Source organism: Octopus sinensis, linkage group LG28, assembly GCF_006345805.1.
Source record: "Octopus sinensis linkage group LG28, ASM634580v1, whole genome shotgun sequence".
Taxonomy (NCBI): domain Eukaryota; kingdom Metazoa; phylum Mollusca; class Cephalopoda; order Octopoda; family Octopodidae; genus Octopus; species Octopus sinensis.
The window spans coordinates 2,171,683-2,188,573 of record NC_043024.1 but is presented as its reverse complement, the minus strand read 5'-3'; the positions used below and the strand labels follow the sequence as shown (position 1 = coordinate 2,188,573).

The window sequence follows — 16,891 nt, the reverse complement described above, 5'->3', positions numbered from 1 at the left end:
GGACTTTGTGGTGAGAGGAGAAAAATAATGGAAAATGAATTATGTGATAATGAGGTTAATTGTAATACACAGTCGTTAAGGATTGATTTTACTGAAGATGAAACAGAAGAAGAAGAGAAAACATCATTTCACTGTGATGTCTGCAACAAGTCCTTCTTTCTCAAAGATGAACAGACGATTCACAAATGTTTCCATGCAGGAGAGGATCTCTATCGCTGTGACATCTGTGGTAAATCATTCTCTGAAAAGGTTCGTTTGACCACACATAAACACATTCACGCAGGTGTCGAGCCGTATCGCTGTAATACCTGTGGTAAATCATTCTCTCAGAATCATAGCTTAGCTATTCACAAATGCATCCACGTTGTGGTTAAGTCACATCATTGCGATATCTGTGGTAAATCATTCCCTGGAAATAGCGACCTAACCACTCACAAACGTATTCATACAGGAGAGAAACCATATCAGTGTGATATCTGTGGTAAATCATTCTCTGGAAATAGCAACCTAACCACTCACAAACGTATTCATACAGGAGAGAAACCATATCATTGTGATATCTGTGGTAAATCATTCTCTCATAATCACCACTTAACTACTCACAAATACATTCACACAGGAGAGAAACCATATCATTGTGATATCTGTGGTAAATCATTCTCTCTGAATCACCACTTAACTACTCACAAATACATTCACACAGGAGAGAAACCATATCAGTGTGATATCTGTGGTAAATCATTCTCTGGAAATAGCAACCTAACCACTCACAAACGTATTCATACAGGAGAGAAACCTTATCACTGTGATATCTGTGGTAAATCATTCTCTCAAAATCAGAACTTAACTACTCACAAATACATTCACACAGGAGAGAAACCATATCATTGTGATATCTGTGGTAAATCATTCTCTAGAAATAGCGACCTAACCACTCACAAACGTATTCATACAGGAGAGAAACCATATCATTGTGATATCTGTGGTAAATCATTCTCTCAGAATCAAAACCTAACGAGTCACAAACCTATTCATACAAGTGAGAAATCATATCAGTGTGGTACCTGTGGCCAATCATTCTCTCAAAATCAAAACTTAACTAAACACAGATACATTGATACAGGAGAGAGACCTTATCACTGTGATATCTGTGGTAAATCATTCTCTGAAAATCGCAACTTAACTGCTCACAAATACATTCACACAGGAGAGAAACCTTATCACTGTGATATCTGTGGTAAATCATTCTCTGAAAATCGCAACTTAACTAAACACAAATACATTCACACAGGAGAGAAACCTTATCAGTGTGATATCTGTGGTAAATCATTCTCTCGGAATCACCACTTAACTACTCACAAACGTATTCACACAGGAGAGAAACCTTATCACTGTGATATCTGTGGTAAATCATTCTCTGGAAATAGTGACCTAACCACTCACAAACGTATTCACACAGGAGAGAAACCATATCACTGTAATATCTGTGGTAAATCATTCTCTCGAAATCACAACTTAACTACTCACAAATACATTCACACAGGAGAGAAACCTTATCACTGTGATATCTGTGGAGAATCTTTCTCTCAGAATCAAAACCTAACTAGACACAAATACATTCACACAGGAGAGAAACCTTATCACTGTGATATCTGTGGTAAATCATTCTCTCAGAATGTTGTGTTGTCTACACACATGCGTATTCATACGGGAGAAAAAACCATATAACTATGATATCTGTGGTAAATCGTTTTCACAGAGCGATGCCTTAACTAACCATAAACGTATTCATACAGGAGAGAAACCATATCACTGATATTTGTGGTAAATCATTTCCCCAAATCAACATTTAAGTAAACACAAACCCTTCCGTACTGGAGAGAAACCATGCTACTGTGATATCTGTGGAAAGTCATTCGCTGGTGACTTAAATCCTCATAAACACATTCATAGTAAAGAGAAGCCGTATCACTGTGATATCTGTGGTAAATCATTCTCTTTAAATCATCTCTTAGCTAAACACAAACTTATTCATACAGGAGGGAGGCCATATCACTGCGATATCTGTGGAAAGTCTTTTTCACAGAGCGATGTCTTAATCAAACACAAACGTGTTCACACAGGAGAGAAGCCATACGTGTGAGATATCTGTGGTAAATCCTTCTCTCAGAAACATACCTTAATTTCTCACAAACACATTCACACAGGAGAGAAGCCTTATCACTGTGATGTATGTGAGAAGTCTTTCTCTCAAAAAGGTAACTTAACTACTCACAAACATATCCACGCAGGAAAGAAACCATAACACTGTGATAATTCTATTACTCTCTCTCTCTCTTTTACTTGTTTCAGTCATTTGACTGCGGCCATGCTGGAGCACCGCCTTTGATCGAGCAAATCAACCCCAGGACTTATTCTTTGTAAGCCCAGTACTTATTCTATCGGTCTCTTTTGCTGAACCACTAGGTGACGGGGACGTAAACACACCAGCATCGATTGACAAGCAAAGCTAGGGGTACAAACACAGACACACAAACCCACACATACATATATATATATATATATATATACACATATACGACAGGCATCTTTCAGTTTCCGTCTACCAAATTCGCTTTAGGTGTTTTCGCTCAATAAACACACACAACGCCCGGTCTGGTAATCGAAACCGCATTAAATAAATGTTAGATTAGTGAGTTATAGTAAAAATAGTATCATATGAATGAGAGAACAACGTGATCACATTTATATCTTTGTTAAAGAAATTGATTGAACTGATATAGATAAATTACAAAATAATTAAATCGATACATTATAAAATAATTATAGTGAGAAATATAACTCACTATCTACCATTTATTTACCAACTAGCATTAAAGACCCGTCGTTGCCGGGTCATAGTGCTAGTGCATGTATATATGTGTACATATTACATGTACATCTATCTATATACATCTACACATAAAATGCAAAATACAAAGTTATATCTTGATATCACTAGTGATAACAATACTCAAAATATATAACAGACTGGAATTGTTAGCTCTTCTTTTTTCTCTATGTTGTATACTTTATAGACAAAAGTCTTGTTTTTAATTTAATTTTGTATTATCCATCTGGACTATTCCATTTCTGCACGCTGATTATATTTTTAATTTATTCCCATTCATGTGAAACCACTTATTCAAGTTCAAATCATTGATGCAATTTTATACCAATTGCTATTTTTACTTTTGTATGTTACGATTATATTATACTTTAGTTTGATTTTAATTATTACTTACTACATATAATTGAATTGTTATTATTATTTTTGTTGTTAAAGTGAAAGCATCTGACATAAAATAGTGAAATATTTTTGTTTCACTTTTAACATGTAATACTGAAATAGCGGAGAAAATATGATATTGCTATGGGCTCGCTCTAGGCAAGAAGTTGAACATTTTTTTTGCCCATGAAACTACATGGACCCTAAGTAAGGCATGTGTAAAATTTGAACGAAATTGGTTGTGTAGTTCTCACGTTTTAGGGAAACACAGACAGACAGACACACATTCTCAGTTTTATATATATAAAGATTATTACCCTTATACAACCTGTTACCCACTGGCCAAGATTTATACCAATATTAGTAATTAAAAAAAAGTTTTAGTCTGTTGAGATGTTTTGGAAGAATAACATGTGATAACCTAACGATATGTCTTTTTCATTCCTCTGATGAGATTTTGCCCAATTAAAGGTTTTAATTATTGGAATTTCTTTTGAGCAAAATCGAAACAGCTGTAAGTGTACATGTTGAATTTTTTCAGTGAATAAACTATATTGATGCTACTTCTCTGTTTCCTGGATTTTAATTTGTATATATATCATGATCATGATCGTTGTTTAACGTCCGTTTTCCATGCTAGCACGGGCTGGACGGCTCGACCAGGGTCTGGGAAGCAAGGAGGCTGCACCAGGCCCAGTCTGATCTGGCAGTGTTTCTACAGCTGGATGCCCTTCCTAACGCCAACCACTCCGCAAGTGTAGTGGGTGTTTTTTACATACCACCGGCACAGGTGCCAGGGGAATCTGTTAGCAGCCACAATCGGTTATATATATATAGTTAATCCAACCAAGAAAGCACAAATAAAGCACAACAATGCGAAGACGTGGAACAAATATAGTATTATTGGACGCTCAGGAAAAAGGTGCGTATAACGTTTCGAGCAGAGCAGTTCGTCGGAAACATAGGAGAAGGAAAGATCTGCTGTATATGAAATACCAGAAGTTATTGTGTAAAAAAGAGCAAGGACTAATGTTTACTTTGAAACGGTTGATGAATGTTCCTCGTCCCATTCAGTGACAACTTTAGCTGTGTGAATCGGTGCTTTATCATCCTGAAAGTTCCACAATCATAGGATGAATTTGATCAGATAAAATGCTTAAATAGTCTTGACTATTAATTCTGCCATGAAGGGAAACCATTGGGCTGGCAGATTTCCAAGATATAGCTCCCCAGATCATTACAGATCCTCCTCCATGTTTAACAGTTGGAAGAAGGCAGTCTGGGTCAAATGCTTCTTTTGGCTCTCTTCACACGTATACTCGGCCGGTTGTCGGAAATAAGGTAAAGGATGACTCGTCCTAGAAAATAACATTCTTCCACTGCTCTAGGGATCATTTCTGTAGGTTTTTACTGCACTCTAATCGCTTTGCAACGTTTGTTTTTGAAAGTAGTGGTTTTCTGATTGCAGCCCTCCCTTGAAATCTGGCTTTGTGCAGCTCCCAGCAAAAAGTTTTTGTGGAAACTGGGTTCTTGAGGCGGTCATTAAGCCCTGCAGCAATTTTGGGGGCTGTACTTTTGTGATCCTTTCTAATAATTTGTTGAATTAATTAATTGTCATTTAAACCCGAAGCTATATAAAAATATTCAGGACTTTTGTTGAAGGAAGAGTTACTTCCCCTCGTCTATTAACCGTTCAGTCTTGCAAATTCCGTTTATTTCCTGCTGTAGTTTCATACAAATCTTTATTCCTTGGTCAATTCCACTTTATAACTGATAATTATTAGGAGACCGGAATTAGATACGAATGATTTCATATCTAATTTCATATCTAACGCACAACTCAGAAAAAAGGAAGGACTAAAAAAAATTACTTAAACAAAGTTATATAATTTCTTACACTGTTTCGTTTCCTTTTCACTGCCCATTCCAGTTTTTTTATTTCCCACATTTTGCTATTAACCATTTCTTAATATCCTCACCATTTCCATCTATACCAATACAGATATTTTTATACATCGTGGATCCCCGTCGTTCGCCGTTGAGGATTCAGGTGTAAGACCAACTGAATCCCCTGCTCCGGAATTCCCGTGAGTCGCCGAGGATTCCGCTGGAATCATACAAGAACCTTTGCGACCCGAAGCTGACCTCTTTGGAATTCCTGGGTTCAGCACTTTCCCCTATGTCCGATTTCATTCAGGTCAACTGGACACTGCAGAAAGTGTTATTTGCCCAAAGTGTCACGCAGTAGGACAGAACGAAGGACCTCGTGGTTGTTAAGGAATCTTCTTGACCATTCGGCCGTACTCTGCCTACACACACACATACACACACGCGAAGCACCTGCTGAAGATGACGTGCAACTTCCAAAGAAAGTTTTAACACTGGAAAACTTCCAGGTGCGTACGTCAAAGATTATTTCTATAGCATATCTGTGCCTGTCTATCTCTGTCTGTCTATCTAACGGTACTACTTGAGCAGAGTGGTCCTGGTGCGCGCACTCGCGTACTCGTGCATCCGCGCTAGCTAGTCATGACTAGTCGATCCTTACTTTGTGTTTTTGTGTTTTATTTATTTTAACAAAAATTATTTTGTGTAGTTTTTACTTTGCTAGCTAGTCGTAGGATCGACTAGTCACGACTAGCTAGCGCGAGTGCGCGCTCCGGGACCACTGTTCCCAAGTAGTACCCTATCTATTTGCCTATCTATCTGTCTGAAAAGGAAGTTGTTCCGCTTGAACGCACACAGAAAACTGTGGGATGACGTCATCAGCTGGGTGCGTTGTCCGGAAGTTTGGGCAAGCGGAAGGGGTCAGCTGTCAGGCGTGCGCAGGGAGCGGAAATTGCCCTTTCCAACGTGGGTCGTGGAGGTGAGAAGACGTGTGAGGACGTCGCTAAGGGTTTGGGCTAGCAGCTGCTATCGTTAGTGCTCGGGTCGGGGCTGTGAGGAAGGACTAGTCATCTCTGGAGGGTCTCCGTCACTACGAAGATGAGGTAGGTGCCTCTATATTCAAATCGCGCACTCACTACAAACACTGCCAGTCTGTCCTTAGAAGATACAAAGAAGTAAAGACAACCCATACTGCTATAAACATGGCCACCACCACCAACGTGAACACTCAAAGCAATTTTGCTGAAGAAAAGAATCGTCCTTTTCGAAGGAAGAAATGCTTCTATCTGTCTATCCATCTATCTATCTTTCTGTCTCTCTCTCTCTCTCTCTCTCTCTCTCTATCTATCATCTATCTATCTATCTATTTGTGTCTAACTATCAATCTGTCTGTCTCTCTCTATCCATCCGTCCATCCGTTTATCCATCTATTTGTCTGTCTATTTATCTATATATGTCTATCTATCTATCTTATCTGTCTGTCTATTTATCTATCTGCCTACCTACATACCTATCTATCTACCGACCTATCTATCTACCTGTTTATCTATCTATCTCTCTTTACTCTTTTACTTGTTTCAGTCATGTGACTGTGGCCATGCTGGAGCACCGCCTTTAGTCGATCAAATCGACCCCAGGACTTATTCTTTAAAATTCGTATACTGGTAGAATGTGTTTATAAAACATCTTTCTCTCCTGGATTTCTTGAGAAAATTCTGTAGCTTGTAAGCTATTTGTTGTTTAATTTCTTGCATTTCGGCAATTTCAACCAATCAATGACGTCTATTCAGGTGAATACAATATCTGCCGTAGTTTATTAACAGCAATAATTGTAGCTTACAAACTACAGAATTTTCTCAAGAAAGCCAAGAGAAAATGATGTTTTATGTAACAAATTCTACCATTACACGAAGTTTAAAAGTGTTTAGTTACCTAGAAAGTATGTTAAAAACTGCTGTTCAAACGGAAAAGATAGGAGGGAACAGACAAGGACAGACAAAAGGATTAAGTTGATTACATCGACCCCAGTGCGTAACTGGTACTTAAGTCTAAAAGTGTTTAGTTACAAAGAAATTAATTTAAAAATCTGCCAGTCAAAACGAAAAGATCCAGGGAATCGAACTCACTAACTCGCGATTGATAGCCCGATGCGCTAACCACCGAGCTAAGTCACATGACGCACCTTACTTCCGGCTTGTCACGTTTCCTCAATTCTTTGGAGACGAAATCGAAAGTAAATAAATATTTATTTATTTATTAAGCATCAGGGGTAAGTTATTATATATATATGTATATATATTGGAGAGGAATACGATCTGATTGAAGACGTTGTATAGCAAATACTGCGATTTATAGAAATGCCGTAGTTTGTTGTGTATTGATGTAGGCTGGGCAGGAATGGAGTGGCGGTCAATCGGAATAGCGGATAACGTTATCAGCCGGTTATTGTTATCGAAATTAATTGGTTCAGACTTTATATTTGTTTAACGTCATCTGTTAGGTGTTGGCCAATGCTGTACGGAAATGATCACAATAAGCGGCTTCCACTATATATATGATTCTTGTGAAATACCTTTGTAATCGCCAACTTTTGTGTGTGTGTATGTGCATATATATGTATATATATATATATATAGACGTTTTTACTTAGTATTTTTCCATTTTTTTGTGGGGGGGGGGCATATATATATTCATTTTTTGTATATGCGTGTGTATGTATGCGTATATAAATATGTGCGGGTATGTACATATAGGGGCGTGTGTGTGTGTGTATGAGTGCATAGGGGCATGTCCGTATATGAACGTGGTTTTTATGCTTTGTATACTTCCTTATGTTTTTTTTTTCTGTTACCTTTAAATAGGGTTTTTCTTGTGTTTGTGCGTATAAAGACGTATGTATGAACTTTTACGGTACGCATGTGTGTGTGTGTATGAGGCTGTATATATATGCGTATATATTTGGCGAAAAATGCGAGTGAAGATATGTACGTTTCCATAGTGACGTATAAGTACGCACGTGGGTTTTCGCGCGCAGAATTATAATACAGTAATTTCCCTTTATATAACGGTATTTTTTCATAGCGTTTTTTCAGATGGCCAGATAACCGAAGAGATGGTGTTGTGGATTTCCACTTCGGCATCTGAAACTCAGCGTTTTATCTTGACTATTGAGTAAATGTAACATTATTTTATAGATAAATTTCCTCTATTTACATAATATTGAGGTCTCTTTCTTTCATTTGTTATCTTACCGTTTTACCGATATATATACATATATGTATATATATATAGGTCCCGGGTTGAGTCGGGGTTAACCACAGTAAATAAGGTACTCAATACATAGCAGTGTAAAGTAATTTATTTTATAGAAGGAGCTTCTACAGGACTAGAATTGTTTCATCTGTATGAAACAATTCTAGTTCTGTAGAAGCTCCTTCTATAATATATCTCTTATTATAAAAGGCAGATCTTATTTGCCTTCCTTTGGGAGTTATACAAGTCTACAATATAGGATTTCTTCAATTACAATTTACCTAGCAGTTTTAAGAGTGCAATGCATCGCGTCATGCCAGGTCCAGTTTTTAAAATTTAAACTCCAATTAAGCAAAATTTACAGAAAACTCACATTCTGGTGTGTGTGTCAAATGCTTCTCTTAGTCTGGTTTACACCACACGCAAACACACACACACAGTGGGCAACGAATAAAATGAAAGTAAATAGCGACAGAGTGATTTGAGGAAGACTAAAGTGAAAGTATTCTGTCTATGACGCTGATAGATACATGAGTAAAATGTATGGGAAGCTAAGAGTGAGTGAAAATGTTCTTGGAAGAGAGTAATTAGTAATAAAGTAAACATACACTCATACATACATACATACACACACACACACACATACATATACATATATACATACAGACAGACAGACAGATAGACACACACACACACATGATCCAGCATGGCCACAACCTCAAGGCTGAAACATATAAAAGAATAACAGAATATAAATGTGTGCAAAGTACAAGAAATATTAATGCAGTATATGGGGATTGGACAATAAGCGTAAGGCAGTGTCAATGGTGGTTCCAGAAATCCTGAGCCATAAACTACAGCCTAGAAGACGAGCCTCATCCTGAAAGATCTGTAGAACTCGACAAGGACATCCTGAAAACCCTGGTGGAACAAAATATCATCGTAACTGTTGAGGAACTAGCAGAGAAGCTTGGATTTGGTCATTCAACCATTCATTGACACCTGTGTGCTATCGGAAAAGTCAGCAAATTGGGTCAATGGGTTCCTCACGCACTTTCCGAGTCTAATTGCATGCAGAGAGTGAATGTATGCTTTTCTTTGCTGTCATATCTCACCACTACTGCGCTATGTATATCTATATAAATAAAACTGTAGTTGTGTGAGTGTCTGTCCCCTTCGATTTAGATTCCTAACTACTCCCACATTTTGCGGTACAGTTTAACCAAATTCGGGTAGCTTATAGTCGTGATTCATATCGAGCCCGTCTGAATATTAGCGCGCGTCTACGATGAGTCTACGATTTTAAAAATAATTTAACATCATTTTTTATACCATTTTAATGCATAATTTTTCGTGTGTCGATGGTGGCGGAGTTGGCATCCACGCTCACACCTGCACCTGTGGGGAAGGGAGTGTAAGGAAATCAACGTCGTAATGCGTTGTCAAGGAGACCAGTGTTCTTTTAGAACAACGACTTCATGGCTTGAGGACACCAAAACAGAGATGGCTAAGAAAGCGTCTACATGAATCTACGATATAAAAAAAAATTTACCATCATTTTTTTTCCATTTTAATGCATTTTTTCGCTATTATATAAGGGAAGTAACTCTCTAAAAATGTCTACGATGAGTCAACGATTTAAAAAAAAATTTACCATCAAATTTTTTCCGTTTTTAATGCATTTTTTGCTATTTTTTGGCTATAACTCTCTAAAAATGCTTATATAGTTATTTCCCTTACAAACCCGAGCAACGCCGGGCGATACTGCTAGTATATATATAAAGGTGGCGAGCTGGCAGCAACATTAGCACAACGAGCGAAATGCATGTGTCTTTACGTTATGAGTTCAAATTCCACTGAGGTCGACTTTGCCTTTCATCTTTCAGGGTCGATATATTAAGTACCAGTTATGCACTGGGTTCGATGTAATCGACTTAATCCCTATGTCTGTCCTTGTTTGTCCCCTTTTTGTATATCCCCTTGTGGGCAATAAATATATATATATATATCATCATCATCATCATCAACCGTTTCAATGTAAACATTAGTCCTTGCTCTTTTTAACACAATAACTTCTGGTATTTCATATAAAACAGATGTAAGTGGAGGCGAAGTGGCCCAGTGGTTAGGGCAGCGGACTCGCATTCGGAGGATCGCGGTTTCGATTCCCAGACCGGGCGTTGTGAGTGTTTATTGAGCGAAAACACCTAAAGCTCCACGATGCTCTAGCACAGGGTTGTGGCGACCCCTGTTGTACTGTTTCGCCCCAACTTTCTCTCACTCTTTCTTCCTGTTTCTTGTCCCCCGACTTCCTACGCAACCGCCGAGCCTGGATGCGCATTCATCCATCCGTCGATGCTCTCGGGGGCGGGGGGGCTGCCCTGCTTTCTCTTCTGCGGATCTTACGAATAGCAAAGGACCGCGTTTCCGACTTCTTCCATCTTGCGAGCTCTGGGACGAAGACCGCTTCGCTCAACAAACAAACAGCAGATGTAAATTATAAATTCTTTGTTGGTTCAAAACTTTTTGGGAATTTTTAGAAAACTCTTGCGAATCTGTAATTCATAGGATTGTGCAGAAACCAAAACAAAATTTTTGAAATTGCTGCGTGATTTAAGAGCTATTTAACTATTATTTTTAGCACATCCCACGACTACCTTATAATCTCCTTGTTTGTTTGTCAGACTGACGTGTTAACGTTTATTTGGCCAGCTAAAGGTTTATATCTCCAGTTTATCAGTATTAAAACGTAATAAAATTTTCATTATTTAATCTTTACTTTTCAAGTATATTCTATATCTCATATTATTTTTTTTTTATTTCAGAGTATCAGAGAGGATATTTAGCATAAAAGAAGATTTTACATCGAACACATCATGAATATATATGATATATTCTTTGAGATGAAACTAAGATGCTACACACAAGAAATATTACCCTGTTTATATAAATCGATTATAGTATTGTAAAAGATTTTCTTTGGGAGTGTGATTATTAGCAGCATTTCTGTACTTTACTGCCTGGAATAGGTGCAAGAAAACCAATCATGTATTCTAATTAAACCTGGATTGCAAAGGAATTGGCAGCCCCCTCAGATATTGACAATGATTACAGTTGATGGAAATATTTATTTCTTTATTGCCCACTAGGGGGCTAACATAGAGGGTACAAATAAGGACAGACAAAGCGATTAAGTCGATTATATCTACCCCAGTGTGAAACTGGTACTTTATTTATTGACCCTGAAAGGATGAAAGGCAAAGTCGACCTCGGTGGAATTTGAACTCAGAACAAAAAGACAGACGAAAGGCCGCTAAGCATTTCAAGCAACAGAAATAACTGGGGAATAGAATATAAAAAAAAAGACATTTGGACTTTGTGGTGAGAGGAGAAAAATAATGGATAATGAATTACGTGATAATGAGGATAATTGTAATACACAGTCGTTAAGGATTGATTTTACTGAAGATGAAACAGAAGAAGAGAAAACATCATTTCACTGTGATGTCTGCAACAAGTCCTTCTTTCTCAAAGATGAACAGACGATTCACAAATGTTTCCCTGCAGGAGGGGATCTCTATCGCTGTGACATCTGTGGTAAATCATTCTCTGAAAAGGTTCGTTTGACCACACATAAACACATTCACGCAGGTGTCGAGTTGTATCGCTGTAATACCTGTGGTAAATCATTCTCTCAGAATCATAGCTTAGCTATTCACAAATGCATCCACATTGTGGTTAAGTCACATCATTGCGATATCTGTGGTAAATCATGCTCTAGAAATAGCGACCTAACCACTCACAAACGTATTCATACAGGAGAGAAACCATATCAGTGTGATATCTGTGATAAGTCATTCTCTAAAAGTAGTCAGTTAATTGAACACAAACGTATTCATACAGGAGAGAAACCATATCATTGTGATATCTGTGGTAAATCATTCTCTCAAAATCACCACTTAACCACTCACAAATACATTCACACAGGAGAGAAACCATATCATTGTGATATCTGTGGTAAATCATTCTCTCGAAATAATTACTTAACTACTCACAAATACGTTCACACAGGAGAGAAACCTTATCAGTGTGATATCTGTGGTAAATCATTCTCTAGAAATAGCGACCTAACCACTCACAAATACATTCACACAGGAGAGAAACCATATCAGTGTGATATCTGTGGTAAGTCATTCTCTGAACGTAGTCAGTTAATTAAACACAAACGTATTCATACAGGAGAGAAACCATATCATTGTGATATCTGTGGTAAATCATTCTCTCAAAATCACCACTTAACTACTCACAAATACCTTCACACAGGAGAGAAACCTTATCACTGTGATATCTGTGGTAAATCATTCTCTCGAAATCATCATTTAATTACTCATGAGCGCATTCATACAGGTGAGAAACCCTATCCCTGTAATATTTGCGGTAAATCTTTTTCTCAAAGTTACCACTTGAGTAAACACAAACGTATTCATACGGGAGAGAAACCATATCATTGTGATATCTGTGGTAAGTCATTCCCTGGAAATAGTGAGCTAACCACTCACAAACGTATTCATACAGGAGAGAAACCATATCATTGTGATACCTGTGGAGAATCATTCTCTCAAAATAACCACTTAACTACTCATAAATACATTCACACAGGAGAGAAACCTTATCACTGTGATATCTGTGGTAAATCATTCTCTCAAAATCATCACTTAACTGCTCACAAATACATTCACACAGGAGAGAAACCATATCAGTGTGATATCTGTGGTAAATCATTCTCTTTAAATCATCTCTTAGCTAAACACAAACGTATTCATACAAGAGAGAAACCTTATCAGTGTGATATCTGTGGAGAATCATTCTCTCAAAATCAAAACTTAACTAAACACAAATACATTCACACAGGAGAGAAACCTTATCATTGTGATATCTGTGGTAAATCATTCTCTAGAAATAGCGACCTAACCACTCACAAATACATTCACACAGGAGAGAAACCATATCAGTGTGATATCTGTGGTAAGTCATTCTCTGAACGTAGTCAGTTAATTAAACACAAACGTATTCATACAGGAGAGAAACCATATCATTGTGATATCTGTGGTAAATCATTCTCTCAAAATTACCACTTAACTACTCACAAATACCTTCACACAGGAGAGAAACCTTATCACTGTGATATCTGTGGTAAATCATTCTCTCGAAATCATCATTTAATTACTCATAAGCGCATTCATACAGGTGAGAAACCCTATCCCTGTAATATTTGCGGTAAATCTTTTTCTCAAAGTTACCACTTGAGTAAACACAAACGTATTCATACGGGAGAGAAACCATATCATTGTGATATCTGTGGTAAGTCATTCCCTGGAAATAGTGAGCTAACCACTCACAAACGTATTCATACAGGAGAGAAACCATATCATTGTGATACCTGTGGAGAATCATTCTCTCAAAATAACCACTTAACTACTCATAAATACATTCACACAGGAGAGAAACATTATCACTGTGATATCTGTGGTAAATCATTCTCTCAAAATCATCACTTAACTGCTCACAAATACATTCACACAGGAGAGAAACCATATCAGTGTGATATCTGTGGTAAATCATTCTCTTTAAATCATCTCTTAGCTAAACACAAACGTATTCATACAGGAGAGAAACCTTATCAGTGTGATATCTGTGGAGAATCATTCTCTCAAAATCAAAACTTAACTAAACACAAATACATTCACACAGGAGAGAAACCTTATCATTGTGATATATGTGGTAAATCATTCTCTCGTAATCAGTACTTAACTAAACACAAATACATTCATACAGGAGAGAAACCTTATCATTGTGATATATGTGGTAAATCATTCTCTCAGAATCACCACTTAACTAGACACAAATACATTCACACAGGAGAGAAACCTTATCAGTGTGATATCTGTGGTAAATCATTCTCTCAGAATCACCACTTAACTAAACACAAATACATTCACACAGGAGAGAAACCTTATCAGTGTGATATCTGTGGTAAATCATTCTCTGAGAATCAAAACCTAACTAAACACAAATACATTCACACAGGAGAGAAAACATAGTGTGATATCTGTGGAGAATCATTCTCTCAGAATCAAAACCTCACTACTCACAAATACAATCACACAGGAGAGAAACCTTATCACTGCTATATCTGGTAAATCATTCTCTCAGAATTTTGTGTTGACTACACACATGCGTATTCTTACGGGAGAAAAACCATATCACTGATATTTGTGGTAAATCATTCTTACAAAATCAACATTTAACTAAACACAAACCCTTCCATACTGGAGAGGAACCATACTACTGTGATATCTGTGGAAAGTCATTCGCTGGTGACTTAAATCCTCATAAACACATTCAGAGTAAAGAGAAGCCGTATCACTGATATCTGTGGTAAATCATTCTCTTTAAATCATCACTTAGCTAAACACAAACGTATTCATACAGGAGGGAAGCCATATCACTGCGATATCTGTGGAAAGTCTTTTTCACAGAGCGATGTCTTAATCAAACACAAACGTGTTCACACAGGAGAGAAGCCATCATCATCATCATTGTTCGACCGTGGTCGAGACAATGGAATTTACTATGTTACGCCAGACTTCACGGTCCATCATAGCATTACGGAGGTCCTGTTGCTGGATGCCTGTATCCCTGGAGATTACACTTTGGTAGGAGAGTGTGCGCCCTCTGGTATTGCGAGTAGATGGCTTCCAGACGAGAAGAGTAGAAATTACCCCTTTTTCAGCTCTACAACAATGTCCAGCAAACTGGACTCTCCTACCTTTCACAAGAGATGACACAGGTGGTAATTTCCCATATATTTGCATTTTGGTGTGTGATATCTGTGGTAAATCCTTCTCTCAGAACCATACCTTAATTTCTCGCAAACACATTCACACAGGAGAGAAGCCTTATCACTGTGATGTATGTGAAAAGTCTTTCTCTCAAAAACGTAACTTAACTACTCACAAACATATCCACGCAGGAAAGAAGCCATAACACTGTGATAATTCTATTACTCTCTCTCTCTCTTATACTTGTTTCAGTCATTTGACTGCGGCCATGCTGGAGCACCACCTTTAGTCGAGCAAATCGACCCCAGCACTTATTCTTTGTAAGCCCAGTACTTATTCTATCGGTCTCTTTTGCCGAAACGCTAAGTGACGGAGACATAAACCCACCAGCATCGATTGACAAGCAATGCTAGGGGGACAAACACAGACACACAAACACATACATACATATATACGACGAGCTTCGTTCAGTTTCCGTCTACCAAATCCACTCACAAGGCTTTGGACGGAAACTGAAAGAAGCCCGTCGTATATATGTATATATATATGCGTGTGTGTGTTTGTCTCCCTAGCATTACTTGACAACCGATGCTGTTGTGTTTATGTCCCCCGTCACTTAGCGGTTCGGCAAAAAGTGACCGATAGACTAAGTACTGGGCTTCCAAACAATAAGTCCCGGGGTCGATTTGCTCGACTAAAGGCGGTGCTCCAGCATGGCCACAGTCAAATGACTGAGACAAGTAAAAGAGTAAAGAGTATATATAAATACATACTCACACACACAACAGTCTTTCATGCAGTTTCCATCCATCAAATCCACTCACAAGGCTTTGGTCAACCTAGGGCTATAGAAGATCTTTGCCCAGGTTGCTGCTCTGTGGGATTGAACTGCAAACCTCTTGGTTGCCTAGCGAGCTTCGTAATGGCACAGCCCTGCCTCCACCTATGTTGTTTTGGAACAATGAAATGAAGTCAGGTGAGGCAGAACCAACATCCACAGTCAATCATGGAACGCAAAGAGGTGGTGATTACAATTTCTGCTTGAACAGTATCAGCATAGATTGCTATAAGAGTAGAGAAGATACAATAGAGAGAGAGAGAGAGAGGGGCAACTACAGAGACATTGAAAGCTACTGAAAGAATTATATCACAACTGATAAGGAACAGTTCGCCAACATGAGTAACATTTATATATATATATGGGTGTACCTCCTCTGATATTCATATTTAATTTAGTTTGTTCTTCATAATCTCTGAAGAGGCCTTGGGATATTTTTGTAAGTGTCTCATTTATAACCACATATTAACCTATCACACATAGCTAATATGAGCATAATGAGGACCCATATCTGCATGGCTGAAACAGCTGTAAGATGTAGTTTATATTTATATTTGTATTTATTTATATTCACTTATACATACTGTACTTATTGTATCATATTACTCATTGATGTGCATTGTTTTGTTCTATATTATTATGTTTGGCCTTAATGTTCATATGTAGTGGTTTAATAAATTATGTGATTGGGAATTATCTGGTAGTTTATCATTGATTAAGATGTGTTTCTCCATTTTCTTATTTTGTGTATATACATATATATATATATATACTCTTTACTCTTTTACTTGTTTCAGTCATTTG

At 37.7% G+C, this 16,891-nt stretch overlaps 1 protein-coding gene across 1 annotated transcript; it reads left to right on the top strand.

Moving 5' to 3' along the window:
- LOC115225554 (zinc finger protein 493-like) lies at positions 1-15,567 on the top strand. Its single transcript, XM_036514467.1, has 6 exons — positions 1-1,039; positions 1,208-1,331; positions 12,183-12,416; positions 12,864-12,886; positions 13,211-13,768; positions 15,303-15,567. Exons 1-6 carry the CDS (start codon positions 28-30, stop codon positions 15,452-15,454), a joined length of 2,103 nt encoding a protein of 700 aa, XP_036370360.1. The 5' UTR covers positions 1-27; the 3' UTR covers positions 15,455-15,567.
- The last annotated feature ends 1,324 nt before the right edge of the window (positions 15,568-16,891 follow it).

Coding starts and splice junctions, on each gene's coding strand:
- LOC115225554 (XM_036514467.1), top strand. CDS start 28: ATGGAAAATGAATTATGTGATAATGAGGTTAATTGTAATACACAGTCG. Junction 12,417..12,863: donor GAGAAACCATATCATTGTGA/TATCTGTGGTAA, acceptor TTTTTCTCAAAG/TTACCACTTGAGTAAACACA. Junction 13,769..15,302: donor ATATCATTGTGATATCTGTG/GTAAGTCATTCC, acceptor GTGATATCTGTG/GTAAATCCTTCTCTCAGAAC.